At 58.8% G+C, this 22,051-nt stretch overlaps 1 protein-coding gene and 1 long non-coding RNA gene across 8 annotated transcripts in view; one reads left to right on the top strand and one right to left on the bottom strand.

Annotated features, from left to right (window-relative positions):
- SHANK3 (SH3 and multiple ankyrin repeat domains 3) overlaps window positions 1-15,426 on the top strand; it is a 138,864-nt gene extending 123,438 nt beyond the window's left edge. For 3 of the 7 annotated variants that reach the window (XM_085081180.1, XM_085081162.1, XM_085081207.1), the window contains one exon: window positions 13,516-15,426. In XM_085081180.1, the coding sequence (XP_084937306.1) occupies window positions 13,516-14,062 (547 nt within the window). In that variant the 3' untranslated portion in view covers window positions 14,063-15,426. Of the gene's footprint in view, window positions 1-1,984; window positions 2,634-6,997; window positions 7,033-13,515 lie in introns of those variants that run through there. The other 4 variants (XR_014856288.1, XR_014856286.1, XM_085081198.1 and 1 more) reach the window with 4 other exon arrangements.
- Window positions 15,427-20,245: 4,819 nt separating this feature from the next.
- On the bottom strand, window positions 20,246-22,051 carry LOC146443007 (uncharacterized). Its single transcript, XR_014856294.1, has 4 exons — window positions 21,677-22,051; window positions 21,183-21,335; window positions 21,013-21,130; window positions 20,246-20,909 (listed from the first exon to the last, which is right to left on the bottom strand). It is a non-coding gene; the product is annotated as an uncharacterized LOC146443007 (long non-coding RNA).

Below are 22,051 nucleotides of genomic sequence, written 5' to 3'. Positions count from 1 at the left end.
CCCCTTCACGTTCACTCCAGGGTTTTTCCATTTCTGAGGATCTCCAAGTGTTGTCCTTCTCAGGAGGTGACAAAGGTGGTCCCTGGCAGGACAAGGTGGCACCAACTCCACCCTGGTTCTGCCTCACCCACCCAACCCCAAAATGATCCCAAATCAGAGCCCAAATCCTTAAAAACCTTGGAAAAATTAAATCCCAGCAGGAAGTGACTCAAAATTCCAAGTTGTGTCCTGCCCTTTCAGGTGCAGCCCTGCAGAGCCACGGTGAGCCGGTGTCACCTGGTGTCACCCAGTGTCACCCGGTGTCACCCATGGCTGACAGGGCTCAGCGAGGTGCCAGGAGCTCTGGATCAAGGACAGCCCTTCCCTCGGGAAAAGCTTTTCCAACCAAACCATTCGGGCCACGACTCCTCCCTGAGCGTGGCGCTGGCACGGGAGGGGACATTTCAGGCGGTGGCCTTCGGGACAAAGTGTCCCAGAGCATCCTGGGGTCTCTCCAGCCTCCAGTGGATCCAAACTGGGAATACTGGGAGCCATCCGGGGGTCTCTCCCTGCGGAGCTGGGTGACACCTGAGGTTTCCTCCCTCGTCCCGAGCCGAGGGCATTTGGGGATCCTCTGGAATCAGGACTGCCCACCTCCGGTGACACTGGAAATTTGGGAATTCCAGGTTTTTTCAAGCCCTGGTTTGGTGTTCCCTGCTGGGAATCCTCCGGCTCCCGGTGACGTCCGAACTTTCCACATCCCCATCCCTTCCATCCACATCCATCTGCTCTCCCGGTTTTCCCCGGAGCGATTTTCCCAAATAATTCCCAGGATCTTCCCTTCTCCATCCTCTCTTCCTGCCTTCCCCTCGATCCCCGCGATTCCCGCAATTCCCGCAATTTCCGCAATTCCCGCGGCTCCTCTCCCTCCTCATCCGGAGCCTCCCATGTTCCCGCACATCCCGTCCTTGCTCCCCGCTGGAATTCTGCCCTTCCAGCCATCCCGCAGAGTCCCACATTCCCGGTTTTTTTCCCCCTTTTTTGGGAAAGTCACAGCCTTTCATCTCCGAAGTTTTGGATGTCAAAGGCTTGAAACGTTTCCCGGGAAGTCGGCGGGGAATGGAATTTTTAAGGATGGCGGTGTTGTCCGAGTTCTCCTCGGGTTTTTTATGGAATTGCTGTGAATTCGGGGAGTAACGGGAGCAGGGTTAGGTAAGAGGGGGTGACCCAGTTTGGGACACGTTTTCCAGGCGCTGGAATTGTCCAGAGAAGGGAAATGTCACCTGAATGTCCCTCAGGAGCTGCCGGGAGGCAGAGGTGGCCTGGAATCCCACGGGGATGGAGACAGGGAGGTGACCTGGAATTCTCAAGGGATGGGGACATTGAGGTGACCTGGAATTCCACAGGGATGGGGACACTGAGGGGTCCTGGAGTCCCACAGAGAGGAGGACTTTGGGGTGTCCTGATGTCCCATATGGGGACATTGGAGTGTCCTGGAGTCCTGCAGGGATGGGGACACTTAGGGGTCTTGGAATCCTGCAGGGATGGGGACACTGAGGTGTCCTGGAGTCCTACAGGGATGGGGACACTGAGGGATCCTGGAATCCTACAGGGAATAGGGACACTGAGGGATCCTGGAATTCCACAGGAATGGGGACACTGAGGTGACCTCAAATCCTGCAGGGATGGGGACACTGGGGTGTCCTGGTGTCCTACAGGGAATAGGGACACAGAGGGACCCTGGAATTCCACAGGGATGGGGACACTGAGGTCCCCTGACCTGACCCCTCCCAGCCCTTCCAGGGGCTGTGGATCCATGGGATGTGGCAGAGCAGCTCCCATTCCCTTCGGGAATCATCCTGGAATTCCTTCCTCCCCCCGTTCATCCTGAATTCCCAGCAATTCCGTCCAAGGGCAGGGATGGAATTCCAGCCTCTCCTCCCCGGGAAGCCCCAAATCCCTGACCTTTTCCGTAGCTCTAACCGCGGCTCTGTCTCCTCCCAAGCCGAGCGTCCACGGAAGGAGCTCTGAGCCGAGGGACTGGGAAAGAGCCCACGGAATTCTGACAGTGGGGACATCAGGTCACGGCTCAGGCCACTGGCGGTGACAGTTCCGGGAGCAGGGAGACCCGGAATGGTGGCAGTGACAGTGGAGCAAGGGGACAACTTCCCTTCATCCGTGGTGGCCCTCGGTGGCTTCCTTGTGTTTAACCCAAAAAACATGGAATTCTTGAGGTTGGAAATTCCCAGTGATCCCACCGAGTCCAACCGTTCCCAGCGCTGTCCCGTGTCCCCAAGTGCCACATCCACACGGCTTTGAACCCCCTGGGAATGGGGACTCCACCCTTCCCCCGGCCATCCCATTCCAATGCTTCCTCAGCTCTCCGGGAAGGAATTTTCCCCAAAATCCCAACCTCAGCTCCAGGCGATTCCCTCTTGTCGCTCATTCCCCGGGAGCAGAGCCTGTCAGGATTCCTGCCAGGGATTCCTGGAGCGGTGGCGGAATCCCGGAAAACCCCGGGATCCTGGCAAACCCCGCGGAGCCGCGGGAGAGGCCGGAGGTGATCCCGATCCCAATCCCAATCCCGCTGCCGGGAGCCGCGCGGGATCCTTGTGTGACATCCGTGTCCCCAATAAAGCTGACGGTGACCATGACGGGTGTGTGTGTGTCATTGGGGACACGGCCATTCCCAGGATTTTGGGATATTCCATGCCCTGAGCCAGCCCTGGCTCCGGATTCACCGCTCCAGGCGACATTCCCGCAAAATTCCCACCCCGTGTCCCCCTGTCCCCTGCCCAGGATTGGCCACCCTGCCCCGCCAGGCTCCTGCCAGCCATAATCCCGATTGGATCCACCTTCCCGACCTCTGGGACTCACCGGGAACATCCCGAGCATCCCAAAAACCCCACTCTGTCTTTTCCAGCCGATTGGAACGATCTGATCTTGGTTTAATTCCTGGGAATTTGGGATGTGGAAGTCCCGGGATTTACCCAGGTCATTCCCAGTCATCCAGCGGGAAGAGCGTAGTTTTGTATTTTCCTCTAGAATTTGGAAGGAGTCTCCACGACCAGAACTCCAGGAGTTCTGCCCATCCCGAGGGTTTTCCCGGTTAAATCCCAGCCACAGATTTCCAGCTTTTCCAAGAGTTTTCCTTGGCATTGATAAATCTCCAAGGCAGCTTCCAGGTGAATTCCAATATTTTGGGGCTCTGGGGCCATCCAGGAGGAGCTTTTCCAAGAGGTTGGAGCTCCAGATCCAAGTTCAGGGAAGCTTTCCTGAGGGCTCCCGGTGACTTCCCAGGAACATCCCAAATGTCCAGTCTGAGCCTCTGGATCTGAGCTCAGGGAAGCTTTTCCAAGAGATCCCAGTGATTCCCCAGGTGCATCCCAAATGTCCCAGTTTGGGGCTCCAGATCCGAACTCCAGAGAGTTTTCCAAGGTCTCCTTGTGACTTCCAAGGAGCATCCCAAATGTCCCAGTTTGGAGCTCCAGATCCAAGTTCAGGGAAGCTTTCCTGAGGGCTCCTTGTGACTTCCCAGGAGCATCCCAAGGGTCCCAGTTTGGAGCTCCAGATCCAAGGGAAACTTTTCCAAGGGTTCTCCGTGTCTTTGCACTTTCCTTCCTTTCTCTTCAAGCCCCAAAAGGCTCCCGGGAAGCAGAACTGGAGTTTCCAAAGGGAGCATTTTCAATGCTGCTCTGGAATTCCACAAATTCCTTTGTATTCCCACAGATGTGAGGGAGAAGGAGAAGAAACTTGAGCCCTTTGGGGTTTTAGCTCCTTTTAGGGTAAAGCTGCCTCTTTTTAGCTGATCCTAAACTAATCCCATGTCCCAGAAGTGACGTCACATGGAAAATCACCCCATTCCCGTGTAGGCTTGAGGGATTTCCTGGTGGTGGAATTCCCGAGGGAAGCAGGGATTTGGGATGGAAATGGAGGGAATTGGAATGAGGGCAGTGTGGGGAGGAGTGGCCAGGATTGGGAATGAGGTGACCAGGATTGGGAATGAGGTGCCAGGTTTGGGATGGAGTGACCAGGATTGGGAAGAAGTTAGACAGGATTGGGACTGAGGTGACCAGGATTGGGAATGAGGTGGCCAGGATTAGGATGGAGTGACCAGGATTGGGAAGGAGTCACCAGGATTGGGAAGGAGTCACCAGGATTGCGAATGAGTTGCCAGATTTGGGATAGAGATGATGAGGATTAGGAATGAGGTGCCAAGATTGGCATGGATTGGGAAGGAGGGGCTGAGGTTTGGGAAGGAAATAACCAGGACTGGGAAGGAGGTGCCAGGTTTGGCATGGAGGTGACCAGGATTGGGAATGAAGTGCCAGAATTTGGAAGGAGTTAGCCAGGATTGGGAATGAGGTAACCAGGACTGGGATGGAGGTGACCAGGATTGGGAATGAGTGACCAGGATTGGGATAGATGTGCCAGGTTTGGATTGGAGTGACCAGGATTGGGAATGAAGTGGCCAGGATTGGGATGGAGGTGACCACAAACTGGGACTGAGGTGACCAGAATTGGGAATGAGGTAGCCAGGACTGGGAATGAGGTAGCCAGGACTGGGAACGAGATGCCAGGATTGGGAAGAAGTTAGCCAAGATTGGGAATGAGGTGACCAGACTTGGGAATGAGGTAGCCAGGACTGGAAACGAGGTGGCCACACTGCCAAGTCCCCACCCTCCATCCCAGGTGGCTCCATGGATTTCCCTTCCCATGGGAAAAGCTTCTCCAGGGTTCCCCAGGCTGGTGGGGCAGGAGATCTCCCAGATCCCCTCCCCTCCAGCTTTCCATGGAATTTTATTTTCCCAGCCTTCTCCACGGCCATCGGGCCAGGATGGTGACCTTTCATGGGGAGTTCAGGATGAACCCATGGATGTTCAGCCAGGGAAAACCGGGAATTTCCAGGGATTCTCACAGAGAGGGCACTTCCAGCCCTTGATCCCAGATTTTCCCGAGGGATCTGGGATTATTCCATGGATCTGGGAAGGGTTTGATGCCTCAGGGGGACAAGGTCTGTCCTGTCCTGGTGTCACCTCTCTGCCAGCTTCTCCCATTCCAACAGCACCCATCACCCTCATCCCAAGGAAACGGGACTCTGTTTTTTTGGGATATCTGGGAAGAGCAGTGAGGGGTGGCTGGAATTTTTTGGGATATCTGGGAAGAGCAGTGAGAGGTTGGCTGGAGCTCCATGGGAAGAGCTCCTTAAGGAACCTCCAAGATTCCAAGTGTTCCCGGATTGGGATATTCCCATCAAACAGGGATTTGTCACCTCTTCCTGGAGGAGGAAATCGTGGAGAAATTTCCTTGGAGAAATCCAGAGGAATCCATGCCGGTTGGAGTTCAGGGAAGGAGGGAACTCTGGGAATTCTGCAGGATTTCCCACAGGAAGGGATCAGTCAGGAGTAACCTGCAGGGAGATGGGAATTTTCCTATGGATCCCAACCTCAAATTCCCTTTTCCTGCTGGGATCTGAGGAGGATAAAGGGACTCTGAGTTTTGAAATCCCTGATCCTGTTAGAGCTTCCCAAACACTGGGATTGCTCCGGATTGTCCCTATTCCAGGAGGGATCTGTTCAGAGCTCATGGATAAATCCCAATCCCAAAAAACCACTCTGGACAAATTGCAGCTGGAGCCTCAGACCTTGGATTGGAAAACTCCACTTCATCCCTGCTCCAGCATGGTCCCCTTGGGATGCTTTTCCTGAGGGATTTCCTTCCCAAATCTTCCCAAATCCATGTTCCCAATGCTCCAATGGCAGTTCCCAACTCGCAGCATTCCCAAGGTGTTCCCATTCCCAGCACAGCTCCGGCATTTCCTGCCTGTTCCACTGCAGAAAGGGATAAAATTGGGAATAATCCAGGGATTTTGGGGCGTTTGGAGTCTCCAGGTGGGATGAGGTCATTCCCTTCTTCCCGACGGCACGGCTGAGGGATCCCAGGGAAATCCCACAGGGAATTATTCCCTCTGGGGAGCACTGAGTCCCCCGGGATTGTCCCATGGCTGTGGGGTGGCCGATGGCACTGGCGCTGACCCCGGGGGGACATGGAAAAATTTCGGAATTCTGTGTCGGCTGCTCGGTGTCGTTTTGGCTGTGGGGCATTTCTCTCATGCATTTGTTGTTTCCTTCCTTCCTTCCTTCCCCAAATCCCTCCTTCCCAAATCCCTGCCTTTCCCAAATCCCACTCCTTCCCAAATCCTTCTCTTTCCCTTGTCCCTCTTCTTCCCAAAATGCTGCCTTTCCCAAATCCCTGTTCCTTCCCAAATACCTCCCTTTTCCAAATTCCTGTCCCTTCCCAAATCCTTGTCCTTTCCAAATCCTTCTCTTTCCCAAATTCCTGTTCCTTCCCAAATCCCTCTTTCCCAAATCCCTGCCTTTCCCAAATCCTTCTCTTTCCTTCATCCCTCTTCTTCCCAAAATGCTGCCTTTCCCAAATCCTTCTCCTTCCCAAATTCCCATCCCTTCCCAAATTCCTGCCTTTCCCAAATTGCTCTTTCCCAAATCCCCACCTTTCCCAAATTTCTCTTTCCCAAATCCTTCTCCTTTCCCAAATTTCTTTCCCAAATCCCTGCCTTTCCCAAATCCCTGCCTTTCCCAAATTCCTGCCTTTCCCAAATTCCTGCCTTTCCCCAATCCCTCTCCTTCCCAAATCCCTCCCTCCCCTCTCTCCCCAGCCCTCCCCGCAGCTCTGTCGCTGTCCAACCCTCCAGGCTTTGGCTGAATCCATGCAATCCCAACCGCCCCATTCCCGGACGGAATCCCCGCCCTCTCCCATCCCACGGAAACCACCCCGATCTTCCCCCCAGCCGATCCCCAACTCCCCAACCCCCGGGGCTCGCCAGGGGAACGCCGGGACACCCCACACCCGAACCCCCGCGGGTCTCCCGCTCCCGGGATCCCTCGGGATGGACGTCCGGCGGCTTCTTCTCCGTGTGGCGCTTGCCGGGTCGGAGCTAACATTTCTCTCATTGCCTCTTTTCCTGCTTCCATGTGCATGTCCCGCTGCTCTGTCCTAGATCCGCCTCTGGCCTCCGGAGGGTGGGCGAGTTGTGTAAGTGAGCACGTTCCCATTCCATAGCTCCATCCCACCGGGAATGTCCCATTCCTCACCCGTCCACCTCCCCCGCGGCCTCGCTGCCCGCCCGGAATTCCCGGGATTGATTCCCGGGGGGTTTTTTTTAATTGAGTGTCCCTCTGTCTCCGGGAGCATGGCCTTGTCCTTTGTGCTGTGGTGGTGTGTGAGGCTTTCTTCCCGCTGTTTGTCCGGCTGAGGAAATTCCCGTCGGGATGCCGGGATGGGGTCAGGGAGGGAGGGAGATCCTGGAGGAGTTTGGGAATGGTGGGAGAGATCCCGGGAAAAGTGGGAAAGGATTACAGGAAAGGTGGGAAAAGAACCCAGGAAAGGTGGGAGAGATCCCGGGAAAAGTGGGAAAGGATCACAGGAAAGGTGGGAAAGGATGGCAGGAAAGGTGGGAGAGATCCCGGGAAAAGTGGGAGAGGATCACAGGAAAAGTGGAAAAGATCCCAAGAAAAGTAGGAAAGGATCGCAGGAAGGGTGGAAGAGACCCCAGGAAGGGAGAAGATCCCAGGAAAGGTGGAGAAGATCCCAGGAAAAGTGGGAAAGGATCACAGGAAAAGTGGGAAAGGATCACAGGAAAGGTGGGAGAGACCCAGGAAAAGTGGGAAAGGATCACAGGAAAAGCTGGGAGAGACTCCAGGGAGTGGGAGAGACTCCAGGGAGGGTGAGAAAAATCCCAGGAAAAGCAGGAAAGGATCACAGGAAGGATGGGAGAGATCCCAGGAGAAGTGGGAAAAGATGACAGGAAGGGTAGGGAAGAACCCCAAAAAGGGTGGGAAAAAAACCCCAGAAAAGGTAGAAAGGATCACAGGAAGTGGGAAAGGATCAGAGGAAAGGTGGAAAATACTCCAGGAAAGGTGGGAGAACCCCAGGGAAGATGGGAGAGACACCAGGGAGTGGGAAAAGACCCAAGGAGGGATAGGGAAGGAACCCCAAAAGAGTGGAAAAACCCCAGGAAAGGTGGGAGAGATCCCAAGAATAGTGGGAAGGACCCTGGGAAGGATGGGCTGATCCCAGGAAATCATGGATGCACCTCTGTGATTCCCCAGGGTGGGAATTCCCAGGCTCCTCCTCTGGAGCAAAAAATTCCAAGGGACAGAGGTGGGAACTGCCGGGATCCCGCAGGGAGATCAGCAGGGATGGAAAATCGGGATCCAGGGATTCCAGGAGATCCCAGTTGCTTCCAGAGCTTCCCGAGCCGGGAGGACTCCCAAAATCCCGGGAAAAGCTGTTCCCACTCCAGCTCCCTTGGACTGGGATCCACGGGATTGGGATGGGGACGATCCACGGGGTGGGGAGGGCCGGAGAATTCCCCCTGGGAATTTCCCAGCGTGCATGGCCGGCTCCGTGCTCCTGGTTGTGCTTCCTCCGTGTTGTCCCCGTGTCCCGTCCTCGTGTCCCGTTCCGTGTGCGGAGCTCCGGCGTTCCCGGAGCCGTTCCCGGTTGATTTTTCCTTGTCCTTTTCTGCCGAGCGAGCGCTGAGTTCCCGAGGCGGCGGGAGAGCAGCGCCGGATCCCGACTCCCCGGGAACGGCGGGGGTTGCATTCCCGCTTTTCCCGACGGCTGCTGGATGTCATTCCCGGGGATTTGCTGGGGTGGAGGCCTGGGACGCTCCCACCCTGGTTTTTCCAGGAAATTCCCGGAGCGGGGTCATTCCAGAGGTTCTTTCCAGCTGTGGGGGGCTCAGCCCGTCGGATCCAGCTGTGGATTCGTTGCCTCAATCCCGGCGCTGGTGTCACGGGAATTTGGGATATCTGGGGGACACCGGAAGGATCTGTGCCCTGTGTTGGCAGTGGGGGTGCTTGGATCATCCTATGGATCCATCCTATAGATTGTCCTGGGGCTCATCCTGGGGTTCATCCCAGGGTTCATCCTGGGGTTTATCCCAGGGCTCATCCTGGGGTTTTTCCCAGGTCCCACCACGGAGCTCATCCCAGGGTTCTTCCCAGGGTCCATCCCAGAGCTCATCCTGGAGCTCATCCCAGAGCCCATCCCAGAGCTCATCCCAGAGCTCATCCCAGGGTCCATCCCAGGTCCCATCACGGAGCTCATCCTGGGGTTCATCCCAGAGCTCATCCCGGAGCTCATCCCAGGGTCCATCCCAGAGCTCATCCAGGAGCTCATCCCGGAGCTCATCCCAGGGTTCATCCTGGGGTTTTTCCCAGGTCTCATCACGGAGCTCATCCCAGAGCTCATCCCAGAGCTCATCCCAGGGTCCATCCCAGAGCTCATCCCAGAGCTCATCCCAGGGTTCATCCTAGGGTTTTTCCCAGGTCCCACCACGGAGCTCATCCCAGAGCTCATCCCAGAGCTCAACCCAGTTCCCATCCCAGAGCTCATCCCAGGGTCCATCCCAGAGCTCATCCCAGGTCCCATCCTGAAGTTCATCCTGGAGCTCATCCCAGGGTCCATCCCAGAGTCCATCCCAGAGTCCATCCCAGAGCTCATCCCAGAGCTCATCCCAGGGTCCATCCCAGGGTTCATCCCGAGGCTGCCGAGCACAGGACAGCAGGAATCCCAATCCTGCTCCCACACCTAGTCCCAGATCCTTTGGAATCCTTTGGGATGCTGGTCCTGTGACCAGGAGAGGGAAAGCTTTGGATAGTGTTTGATCCTTGTCCAGAATCCCTGCCCAGCTCCCAGTGCCTGGTTCCCAGGAAAAGGGTCGGGATTAGGGTTGGGATTGGGGTCAGGAACAGGATTTAGGATCAGGATAACGGTAAGGGCTGAGATTGGGGTCAGGATCAGGATTAGGGTTGGGATTAGGATCGGAGTCCGGCTCAGGATCGGGGTCAGGGTTAGGGTTAGAATTGGGGTCAGGATCAGGATTAGGATTGGGGTCAGGCTTAGGGTTGGGATTGGGGTCAGGATCAGGATTAGGATCGGGTTCAGGATTAGGGTTGAGATCAGGATCGGGGTCAGGATCAGGATCAGGATTAGGGTCAGGATCACATCGGAGTTAGGATCAGGGTTAGGATTAATTTTGGGCTCTTGGTTAAATTTGGAGTCAGGTTTAGGATTAGGATCAGGATCACGATCAGGGTTAAGATTTAGTTCAGATTCAAGGTAAGGGTCAGGTTTGGTTTGGGTTAAGGTCAGGATTAGGATCAAGGTCAAAATTAAGTTTAGGGTTAGGATCAGGATTAGGGTCAGGTTTAGGACCAGGATGAGGGTTAAGTTTAGGGTCAGGATCAGGGGCAGAGTAAAGGTTGGAATTAGGGTTACACTTGGGATTAGGGTTAGCGTTAAATTTAGGGTCACAGTTAAGATTAGGATCAGGTTTAGGATTAGGGTCAGGATCAGGGTCCAGGTTAAGTTTGGAATCTGGGTTGGGGTCAGGGTTGGGATCAGTTTTGGGATCAAGGTTTAGGTTAAGTTTAGGGTTAGGACCAGGATTAGGGTCAATTTTAGGGTCAGGATCAGGGGCAGAGCAAAAGTCAGAATCAGATTTACACTTGGGGTCAGGATTAGCATCAGGATTAGGGTGAAATTTAGGATCAGGGTTAGAGGATGGTGCAGGGAAAGGAAGGAAGATCTGTGGGATCCACAGGAAGGAAGATCTCCAAGGAAGATCCATGGGAAGGTTGGAAAAAGAACTGCAGAAAGGTCAGGAAAAGATCTGGAGGAAGCTGGAGGAAGATCCAGAGGAAAGTCCATAGAAAGTTTGGAAAATGTCCATAGGAAAGTTGGGAAAAGGTTTATAGGAAGGTCAGAAACAAATCCATAGGAAGGTCAAAGATCCATTGGAAATCGGAGGAAGATCCATAGGAAGGTCAGAAAAAGATCCATAGGAAGGTCAGGAAAAGATCCGTAGGAAGGCAGGTCCATGGAAAGTTTGGAAAATGTCCATAGGAAAGTTGGGAAAAGATTCATAGGAAGGTCAGAGAAACAGATCCATAGGAAGGTCAAAGATCCATTGGAATTTGGAGGAAAATCCATAAGAAGGTCAGGAAATGATCCGTGGGAAAGTCAGAAGAAAGTCCATAGGAAGGTCAGGAAAAGATCTGTAAGAAGGTCCATGGAAAGTTTGGAAAACATCCATGGGAAAGTTGGGAAAAGGTCTATAGGAAGGTGAGAAACAGATCCATAGGAAGGTCAAAGATCCATTGGAAGTTGGAGGAAAATCCATAAGAAGGTCAGGAAACGATCCGTGGGAAAGTCAGAAGAAAGTCCATTGGAATGTCAGGAAAAGATCTGTAGGAAGGTCAGAGGAAGATCCACAGAAAGGTCAGGAAATGATCCATCGGAAAATCGGAAGAAGGTCCATAGGAATGTCAGGAAAAGATCCATAGGAAGCTCAGAGGAAGATCCATAGGAAGGTCAGAGGAAGATCTGGAAGTGTCCTCAGCCCCGAGCTCCATGCCAGAACCTTCGGAAGCAGCGATGGGAATGACGAGAGACAATTCCAAGGATTTGAGTTCCACCATAACACCGGAGGAGCAGCATGGAATCTTTCCCTGGGAGCGATCCTGACTCTGCCTGCATCGCCTCTGGAATTCTTGGAGAGGCTCGGATTGGGATGTGGAGCTCCAGGGGAAATCCTTCATCCCTTAACAGCTCCCTGGAGAAATCTGCTCCGGGATCAGCATTCCCAAAGGGCCTCGTTGTCCCGAAATCCCTGTTATCCTGAGCTCCTTCCGTGTGATCCCAGTCTGCCCCATTCCTGCTGCTTTCCCAAAGGCTCCTTTTCCCGATCCCAGGAACGATCCCAGAAATCCCAGAAACAATCCTAACAATCCCAGAAACAATCCAAACAATCCCAGAAACTATCCCAGCAACACCAGAAACAATCCCAGAAATTATCTCAGCAATCCCAGGAACGATCCCAGAAATTCCAGGAAGGATTCCAACAATTCCAGAAATTATCTCAGCAATCCCAGAAACAATCCCAGCAATCCCAGAAACGATCCAGGTGAAATTCCATGGAGGAAGGCGGACTGCATGGAATTCCAGACGGGAATTCAGCCGCATCAGCTCATCCACAGGCTCGGGAACAACATCTGGATCCAGCTGTGTCCCTTTGGATTTTCCATGGCTCCTTCCCAGCTGCCCCTCCTGGAGTGTTCCAGCAGATCCAAAACTTTCTGGGATCTTCCTGGAGTGTTCCAGCAGATCCAGAGCTTTCTCTCCCAGATCCTCGGCTGGGATCCAGGTGGGATCCCTGCTGGAGCTTCCCGAAGGTGATTCCAGCTCTTCTGGAAGCAGTAAAATGGGAATTATTGGGAATTCTGCTCATCCCGTGGATCTCCAGTCGTGTTCAGCTCATCCCCTCGGAGCTGTGGATTTATGGGATCGCTGGAGATGTTAACATTCCCCAAACGAGGATCTGGCACAACATGGAGTTGGTGGATCCCAGCAGCATTCCAGAGTGTCCCTGTTTTCCAGGAGGGAGCAGAGATGGGAGAGAGAGGGGAGGAAAAGTGGCAGGGAAACTGAGGCAGGAGGGTGCAGGAATTTTATGGGATGGTTCCGAGGAGAAATGGAGTGGGATGGGATAATGGGATGGGATAATGGGATGGGATAATGGGATGGAAGAGACCCTAAACCCATCCAGGGACACCTCCCACTGTCCCAGGCTGCTCCAAGCCCCAGTGTCCAGCCTGGCCTTGGACACTGCCAGGGATCCAGGGGCAGCCACAGCTGCTCTGGGAATTCCAGCCCAGCCAGGAATTCCTTCCCAAGATCCCATCCATCCCTGCCCTCTGGCACTGGGAAGCCATTCCCTGTGTCCTGTCCCTCCATGCCTTGTCCCCAGTCCCTCTGCAGCTCTCCTGGAGCTCCTTCAGGCCCTGGCAGGAGCTCTGAGCTCTCCCTGCATCCTTCCCTTCTCCAGGGGAACATTCCCAATTTTCTCCAGAGCAGAGGACTCTGATTTTCTAGGATCCATCCAGGTGTTCAATCCGGTTCCTTCCCCATTCCCCGTTCGTTCCATGGGGACAACGGCAGGATGGGGACAATGCCGAGGGGACAACAATGGGGGCTTTGTCCCCATCCAAGATTCCCACAGTGGCACAACCAGAGTGTCCCACGTGTCCCCTCGCCATGGGGACAGCAGGTGACAATCACCAGAGGTGTCCCGAGGGTCCTCCCGTCCCGGGAAAACACCGGGAGCTTCCCCAGGGGGTTGTTCCCATTCCGTGTGGGATCGGGATCAGCGCGGGGGACACGGCAGGATGGGACAGGATGGGGCAGGATGGGACAGGATGTCACTGTCCCCAGAGCCGGGGACATCCGGGGGGCACAGGAGGGCAGGCCCGGCCGGGAATCCCCATCCCGGAGGCGCTGCTGGAACCCTGGGGACATCCCAGCCAGGATGTCCCACCCTCGCCACGTCCCCAACCCCACTCCCACCCCTCCCGGTGTATTTCGCACCCCCAATCCCAAACCTAGCCTCACCCCTTCCCTCTCCTCTCTCTCTCTCTCTCTCTCTTTCCCGTTTTCCCGCTCTCTCCGCAGACTTTTCAGTAGTTTAGGAGAGCTCAGCACCATTTCCCAGCGCAGCTCCGGCACCACCTTCACCGTGCGGCCCGGCAGCCGCTACCCCGTCACCCGCCGCACGCCCAGCCCCGTCAAACCCGCGGCTCTCGAGCGGCCGGAGCCGCTCAGCACCGTCCGGCCCTACGGCCTGACCCCTCCCACCATCCTCAAATCCTCCAGCCTGTCCATCCCGCACGAGCCCAAGGAGGTTCGCTTCGTGGTCCGCAGCGTCAGCGCCCGCAGCCGCTCGCCGTCGCCGTCGCCGTCGCCGGGGCCACCGCTGCACACCCTGCACCCTCCCCGGCCCTTCATGCAGAAGCCGCTGCAGCTGTGGAACAAATACGACGTCGGGGACTGGCTGGAGAGCATCAACCTGGTGGAGCACCGGGATAAATTCGAGGACCACGAGATCGAGGGCACTCACCTGCCCGCGCTGACCAAGGAGGACTTCGTGGAGTTGGGGGTGACCCGCGTGGGGCACCGCATGAACATCGAGAGGGCGCTCAAGCAGCTGGTGGACAGCTGACCGCGTCCGGAGCCGCCGTGGGAAGGGCGGGGCGGAATTCCCAAGCCAAGAAAACCTTGGATTCTCCTTCTTCCCGAGCACTGCACTGAGGGTGGGGAAGCCCGGCGGCTCCCTCCCGCTCCCGCCCCGGCCCCGCGCCGCCTCCGGACCAGGAATGTTGCATGAAATTCCTCCTCGTTCCCGTTCTCCCGGAGAGCCTGGCCTGTAAATCGCTCCCGTGTGCCCTGCCCGGGGTGGCACCGGGCCGGGGCTGGCCGCGGGGACGGGCGGTGGTGGCACCTCGGGGGTGGTGGCACCTCGGCGGTGACCCCGGCCTGGAGCCCCCCGAGCTGCCCGAGCCGCTGGCGGCGTGGCAGGGGCGGGCGGGTGACACCTGTTGGAGGTGGTGGCACCTCCCGGGTGGCCCTGGCAGGAGGGGACCTCAGGTCCTGACACCCCCCGGTGTCCCTGGAGGGGTCGGAGGTGACATCAGGTCCTTCCCCCTCCCCAGGTGTCCCTGGAGGGGTCGGAGGTGACATCAGGTCCTGACACCCCCAGGTGTCCCTGGCGAGGTCGGAGGTGGCCCAAGGTCCTTCCTCCTCCCCAGGTGTCCCTGGCGAGGTCAGAGCTGTCCCTGCCAGGCTCGGAGCTGTCCCCAGGTGTCCCTGGCAGGTCAGAGGTGTCCCCAGGTGTCCCCGGCGGGGTCAGAGGTGTCCCCAGCTGCTGCCCCCAGGTGTCCCCGGAGGCGGCGGTGGCTCCAGCGGGGTCATCCCGGCGGTGCTCCCGGAGGAAGGAAGGAAGGGAAGAAGGAAGGAAGGAAGGAAAGAAGGAAAACCCGGGAAGGCTCCAGCGGCGGCGGCGGTGCCACCCCGAGCCGCGCCGAGCCGCGCCACCACCCCGAGCCGTGCCAGGCCGTGCCAGAAGAGCCCCCCAGGCAGCCGGACCCCCGGACTGAGCGCTGCGGCCCCGGCCGGGTGAGAGGGAGCGACGAGCGCATGGATCGAAGCATGTTTGGGAATGTCGGGAGGCTGGGGGGGATGGATCGATCCCGCAGCAAAAACGCTTTTTGCCAACTTTTTTTTTTTTTTTTTTTGGGGGGGGGATGAGGGAGGGCGGGGGGTGGGAAAAGTTCGATTTCCTCCTTTTTTTTGGGGTCTTGTTTTCCAAGGGGGGAAGCGTTGATGGGAAATTATTTAATCTCCGTGCATTTATCTAGAGAGCAGCTGATAAACCCCACGAGATAACGAACTACAGGATGCTCCCCCCCTCCCCGTCCCCCTCCAGCCCCCCAAAATCCGTCCCGGCCATCCCCGGTTTTGCATCTTTTTAAGCAGCTCTATATTTGGAAAGAGAGAATATCTATATATCTATATCTCGAGAGCTATTAGCCACCTGATTTTTTTGGTTAGGATTTTTTTTTTTTCCTAAAAAAAATTCTATCTCTGGACTGGAGGAGACGCTCCCGGGACGCCCGTGGCTCGTGGGAGTTTTTAAGCGACTGAATGAATGTGAAAAAAAAGTCTTTTTAAACACACAAAAAAACCCCTAAAATCCCCACTTCCTCCCCCCCCCCAAAAAAAAAAAAATCCTTTCAGACGCTCTGGATTTTTGTAAAGGTTCAGAGAATCGCAAAACACACACAACACAAAAAACAAAAAACAAAAAAAACTTGGGTTTTGGGACACACCGAGTCTTCCAGGCACAGAGCGAGGGTTGTGTCCCCAGTTTGGGGGTCCGGGGGGGCGATGGTGGCCGCGGGGACACCGGATGGCTCCGGGGATCGGGATGATCCAGGCCAGCCGTGCCGCTGGAGGAGGTGACATCCCCCCCGAGGCGGTGTCCCCAGCGCCACCCGGCTGTCCCCAGGGTGCGCCCGGCTGGCCGGGAGGGGAGAGCTCGGTGGTCCCAAAAAGCCGAGAGCCCCGCGGAGGCATTACAAACTCTTCTGGTGCTAAGGGAGGACAAGGAGGTTCCTCCTGACCCTCAACATCTCCGAACCTTTCCGACCTTGGCCGGGGACAGAGGGCCCGAGCTCCTGCAGGGCACAGGGGTGTCCCCGGGATGTCCCCAGGATGTCCCCGGGATGTCCCTTGTCCTGTGCCAGGGCACTGGAATGTCCCCGGGATGTCCTCGGGATGATCCTTGCCCCATGCCAGGGCACTGGGATGTCCCCAGGATGTCCCCTGCCCCGTGCCAGGGCACTGGGATATCCCCAGGGTGTCCCCGGGATGTCCCCAGGGTGTCCCCAGGGTGTCCCCTATCCTGTGCCAGGGCACTGGAATGTCCCCGGGATGTCCCCAGGGTGTCCCCTGCCCCGTGCCAGGGCACTGGGATATCCCCAGCGTGTCCCCGGGATGTCCCCAGGGTGTCCCCAGGGTGTCCCCTGCCCCGTGCCAGGGCACTGGGATATCCCCGGGATGTCCCCAGGGTGTCCCCTGTCCTGTGCAAGGGCACCGGGATGTCCCCAGGATGTCCCCGGGGTGTCCCCTGCCCCGTGCCGGGTCACCGGGATGTCCCCAGGATGTCCCCGGGGTGTTCCCAGCCCCGTCCCAGGCCACCGGGATGTCCCCGGGATGATCCCTGCCGATGTCCCCAGGATGTCCCCGGTGCCACCTCCTTGTCCCCGAGCCCTCGCCCACGCGGTGACACCCCGAGTTCTCCGGAAGCCACCGGGGCTCCGTGGCCTGTCACCCTCCCCGGTGCCATCCCGCCGTTCCAACCGGGACAGGCGCCCGGGAATGGGGACAGGCCGGGAGCGCGGGGAGTGACCAGCCGGGAAAAACCATCCCGGGGGAAAAAATCCCGGGAAAAAAAAAAAATCCCGGGAAAAATAGTCCCGGGGGGAAAAAAACCCGGGAAAAAAAAATCCCGGGAAAAAAAAACCCCGGGAATGCCGGGCTCGGTGAGCCCAGACTCCTGCCCGACCCCTCACCTGCGCCACCCGGGTGCCACCGCACCCGCCAGGTGTCCCCAGCCAACCCCGAGGGACACGGAGGGGAACGCAGAGCTCAGGTCCTGCCCCTCTGCCGTGTCCCTGTCACCTCCTCAGCCCCCTCCTCTGTGTCCCCAAACCGGCCCGGCCAGCCCCGCTGGGTCACCTCTGTCAGCCTCGTCCCCCAAATCCTCCCCGCCAGTCCCCCCTGGTCGGGGGAGTCACCTTCCCACCGTGCACCCTGCTGTGTCCCCAAATCCATCCCACCTGCGTCCCCAAATCCATCTCACCTGTGCCCCCAAATCCGGACCCATCCTGTGTCCCTAAATCCAGCCCCATCCTGTGCCATCTCCCCAAATCCATCTCAACTGTGTCCCCAAATCCATCCCACCTGCGCCCCCAAATCAGTCTCACCTGTGCCCCCAAATCCAGCCCCATCCTGTGTCCCTAAATCCATCCCACCTGTGTCCCCAGATCCGGACCCCTCCTGTGCCATCTCCCCAAATCCATCTCACCTCTGGCCCCAAATCCATCCCACCTGCGCCCCTAAATCCATCCCACCTATAGCCCCAAATCTATCCCACCTGTGTCCCTAAATCCATCTCACCTCTCCCCCTAAATCCGGACCCACCCTGTGCCATCTCCCCCAAATCCATCCCACTTATAGCCCCAAATCCACCTCACCTGTGTCCCCAAGTCCATCCCCCCTGTGTCCCCAAATCCGTCCCCCCTCGCCCGTCCCGTGCCACCCTGTCCCTCATTCCGGGGACACTCCGGGCACAGGGACAGGCTGGATCCCATTCCAGATCCCAATCCAAGGTGTTCCGTGCCACCCCCCGTGCCACCCCCTGTGCCACCCCCTGTGCCACCCCCCCGTGCCACCCTTCTGTGCCACCCCCTGTGCCACCCCCTGTGCCAGCCCTGCCCCGTGTCCCCTCTGTCCCCTCTGTCCCCTCTGTCCCCTCTGTCCCTCCCGCCCCCCGCACGGAGCCCGCTGCGCATCCCGGCATTCCGGGCAGCTCCCCGCGGGAATGAGTGTCGCACGCGGGAATGAGTGTCGCACGCGGGAATGTCGCATGCCGGGCGCAGCTGTCCCGGTGGCGTCGCACGGGCTCCTTCCCGGGCTGTGGAGATGGGAATTCCCGGGAATTCCCTGGAATTCCTGTGGCTCCCGGCGCTGCTTTCCCCAGGCTGCTCCCGTTCCGGCCGCGCTGGGTGTCCCCGCTTTGGGGACAGGGGTGTCCCCTCGGCTTGGCCAAGCGCCTGCACGGCCACCGCTGGCCCTGGCTGTGCCACCCTTGTCCTGCTTGGTGCTGCCCCTCGGCACGGCCGGGCACTGACCACCCTGCCTGGCACTCTGACCACCCTGCCTGGCATTGACCACCTGCCTGACCCCCCTGCCTGACCACCCTGACCACTCCTGGTTGGCACTGCTCACCTGCCTGACCACCCTGACCACTCTGTCTGGCACTGCCCACCTACCTGACCATCCCTGACCACACTGACCAACCCTGCTTGGCACTGCCCACCTGCCTGACCACCATGCCTGACCACCCTGACCAACCCTGGCTGGCACTGCCCACCTGCCTGACCATCCCTGACCACCTGACCACCACTGGCTGGCACTGCCCACCTGCCTGGCCACTCTGACCACCCCAGCCTGGCATTGGCCACCTACCTGACCACCCTGCCTGACCACTCTGACCACCCCTGGCTGGCACTGCCTACCTGCCTGACCACCCTGACCACCCCTGGCTGGCATTGCCCACCATGCCTGACCACTCCTGGCTGGCACTGCCCACCATGCCTGACCACCCCTGGCCACCCCTGCCTGTCCCCGCTTGTCCCTGGCCACCCAGCCTGGCACTGCCCACCCTGCCTGCCCTCCCTGTCCCTGCCTGTCCCTGCCTGTCCCTCCTCTCCCTCCCCCGTCCCACCTCCCCTTCCCCTCTCTCCCCTCTCCCCATCTCCCCGGCAGCCCCCGGCAGCCCCCGGTGTCCCCTCGGTGTCCCCTCGGTGCCCCACGGCCACCCCGCCGTCCCCTCAGGGGCTCGGGGACTCCGCCGAGCGCTGTCCCCGCCGGGTGACAGCCACGGGCACGGGTGGAAGGTGACAAGTGCGCTGGCCTGAGCGCGGGCAGCCCGGCGGTCACCCCGCCGGGTCTCCCAGGGTCTCCGCCCCTTTCCGCAGCTGTTTTTGGGGCTAAAAAGAGACAGACAGACAGAAACAGAGACAGAAACAGAGACAGACAGACAGACAGACAGACAGAGACCCACCCGCGCCGCCTCTCGCCGCGAGAGGCCAAAAACCCCGCGGAGCACAACCGCTCCGCGCCAAGCTCGCTCTGGGACCGGGAGAGCTGGACGCCTTCTCGCCATTTCCGAGGAGTTTTCCTCTTCTTCCTCTTTTTTTTTTTTTTTTCCTTTTCCTTTTCCTCCTCCTCGCCCGCGGAGGGCGGAAATGGCTGTGCCCGCTCCGCGGAGCCGCGGCTAGCCCGCCTGGCACCCCCAGCTCCCGACAAGCAGCTGCAGCCGTACCTGTGTTGGCGAACACTGAGTGTCACCCGCGCGGCTGAGTGACACCACGGCTCGTCCCAGTCAGGCCCCACTCCATAGAGAAGGCGACTTCCACCCGAGCTGCCCGCCACGGCCCGGGGGTGGCACCGAGCTGGCCGGGGACCGCCCGGGGCTGCCACCCACCTGCCACCTCCTGTCCCCGCAGCTGCCGTGTCCTCCTGACGGTCCCTTCGTGCCTGTCGCCTGTCCCGTTTATCCCTGTCCCGTTTGTCTCTGTCTCCTGTCCTGCTCACCCTTGTCACCCGTCTTGCTCATCCTTGTCCCCGGTGTCACTTATCTCTGTCCCCAGCCCCGTCCATCCCTGTCCTCGCCCCTCCTCATCCCCGTCCCTTCCATCCCTGTCCCCAACCCGCTCATCGCTGTCCTCTGCCCTTCATTCCCGGGTCCTGCCCTGCTCATCCCTGTCACCCGTGCCATTCATCCCTGTCCCCATCCCGTCCATCCTTGTCCCCATCCCGCTCATCCCTGTCCCGTTCATCCCTGTCCCCATCCCGTCCATCCTTGTCCCCCGTGCCATTCATCCCTGTCCGCAGCCCCGTCCATCCCTGTCCCCATCCCGCTCATCCCTGTCCTGCCCATCCCTGTCCCGTTCATCCCTGTCCCCCGCCCTGCCCATCCCTGTCCCCATCCCGTTCATCCCTGTCCCTATCCTGCTCATCTCTGTCCCCACCCTGCCCATCCCTGTCCCCTGCCCCTCCCTCCCTGTCCCCCGCGCTGCCACGGCCATGTGGCAGAGCTGGACAAGGGACTTCCCGAAGGGCATCAGGGTCCCCGGGCGAGCCGGCTTTGCCTCGGGGTGTCCCCTCCAGCTGCCAGCACAGACACCCCGCGTCCCCTCCGTGTCCCCTCCGTGTCCCCTCCGTGTCCCCTCGTGTCCCTCGGTGCCACCGGCTCCGAGGTGACCCCACCCCGACATTCCCGTGTCCCACGGCCGCGGTCCGGTCCCGTGGCTGTCCCCAAAGCGCTGCCATCCCGGGGACAGAGGAATTCCCGACGTCACAGCTCTGTCCCCAATCCCAAAGCGCTGCCATCCCCTTCCTTCCCGCGGGAACAGAGGAATTCCCAATGTCACAGCTCTGTCCCCAATACCAAAGCGCTGCCATCCCCAGGACAGAGGGATTCCCAATGTCACAGCTCTGTCCCAAGTCCCAAAGCGCTGCCATCCCGAGGACAGAGGGATTCCCGATGTCACAGCTCTGTCCCCACTCCGGCCATGCCGCCATCCCGCTCCGGACATGTCCAGAGCCAGGGACACCTTTGGAAAAGCCATCCGGGAGAAGGCAGAGCGGGACAGGGGAGGAACCAACCCAGCCCCGGCCTGGCACTGCGGCCGCTGGGTCACACTGACCCCTGGGTCACACTGACCCCTGGGCCACACTGACCCCTGAGTCACACTGACCCCTGGGCCACACTGACCCCTGAGTCACACTGACCCCTGGGTCACACTGACCCCTGGGTCACACTGACCCCTGGGTCACACTGACCCCTGGGTCACACTGACCCCTCGGTCACACTGACCCCTGAGTCACACTGACCCCTGGGTCACACTGACCCCTCGGTCACACTGACCCCTGGGTCACACTGACCCCTCGGTCACACTGACCCCTGGGCCACACTGACCCCTCGGTCACACTGACCCCTCGGTCACACTGACCCCTGGGTCACAGTGACCCCTCGGCCATGCCAACCCATTGGCCAGGCTGACCCCCTTGGTCACCCTCCAGCTCTGCCAACCCCTGGGTCACACTGACCCCTTGGTCACACCAACCCATTGGCCATGCCAAACCTTTGGCCACACTGACCCCTCGGCCATGCCAACCCCTGGGTCACACTGACCCCTCGGCCATGCCAACCCCTTGGCAATGCTGGCACCTCGGCCACGCCAACCCACCGGCCGTGCCGACCCCTTGGTCACCCCCCGGCTCTGCCAACCCCTGGGTCACACTGACCCCTAGGTCACACTAACCCCTCGGCCATGCCAACCCTTTGGCCACACTGACCCCTCGGCCATGCCAACCTTTTGGCCACACTGACCCCTCGGCCATGCCAACCCTTTGGCCATGCCAACCCCGTGGCCATGCTGGCCCCTTGGCCTCACTGACCCCCTGGCCATTGGCCGTGCCAAACCCTTGGCCAAACCAATCCATCAGCCATGTTGACCCCTTGGCCACACTGACCACTTGGCCACACCACCCCCTTGGCCATGCTGACCCTTTATTCACCCCTCGGCCCCTTGGACATGCCAATCCATCTGCCATGCTGAGCCCTCGGCCACGCTGACCTTTCGGCCGTGCCAACCCATTGGCCAGGCCAACCCATCGGCCGTGCCAAGCCCTTGACCAGCTCTCGGCCATGCCAATCCATTGGCCCTGTTGACCCCTTGGCCATGCTGACCCCTTGACTGCCCCTCGGCCCTTTGGCCATGCCAACCCCTCAGCCATGCCAATCCATCGGCTGTGCTGCCCCCTTGCCACGCCACCCCCTCAGCCGTGCCAACCCCTT

Source organism: Lichenostomus cassidix, chromosome 1Aa, assembly GCF_008360975.1.
Source record: "Lichenostomus cassidix isolate B80296 chromosome 1Aa, HeHo_3.0, whole genome shotgun sequence".
Lineage (NCBI taxonomy): Eukaryota > Metazoa > Chordata > Aves > Passeriformes > Meliphagidae > Lichenostomus > Lichenostomus cassidix.
Note: the sequence above shows the minus strand (reverse complement) of the source record. Positions and strands in the feature narration are given on the sequence as shown.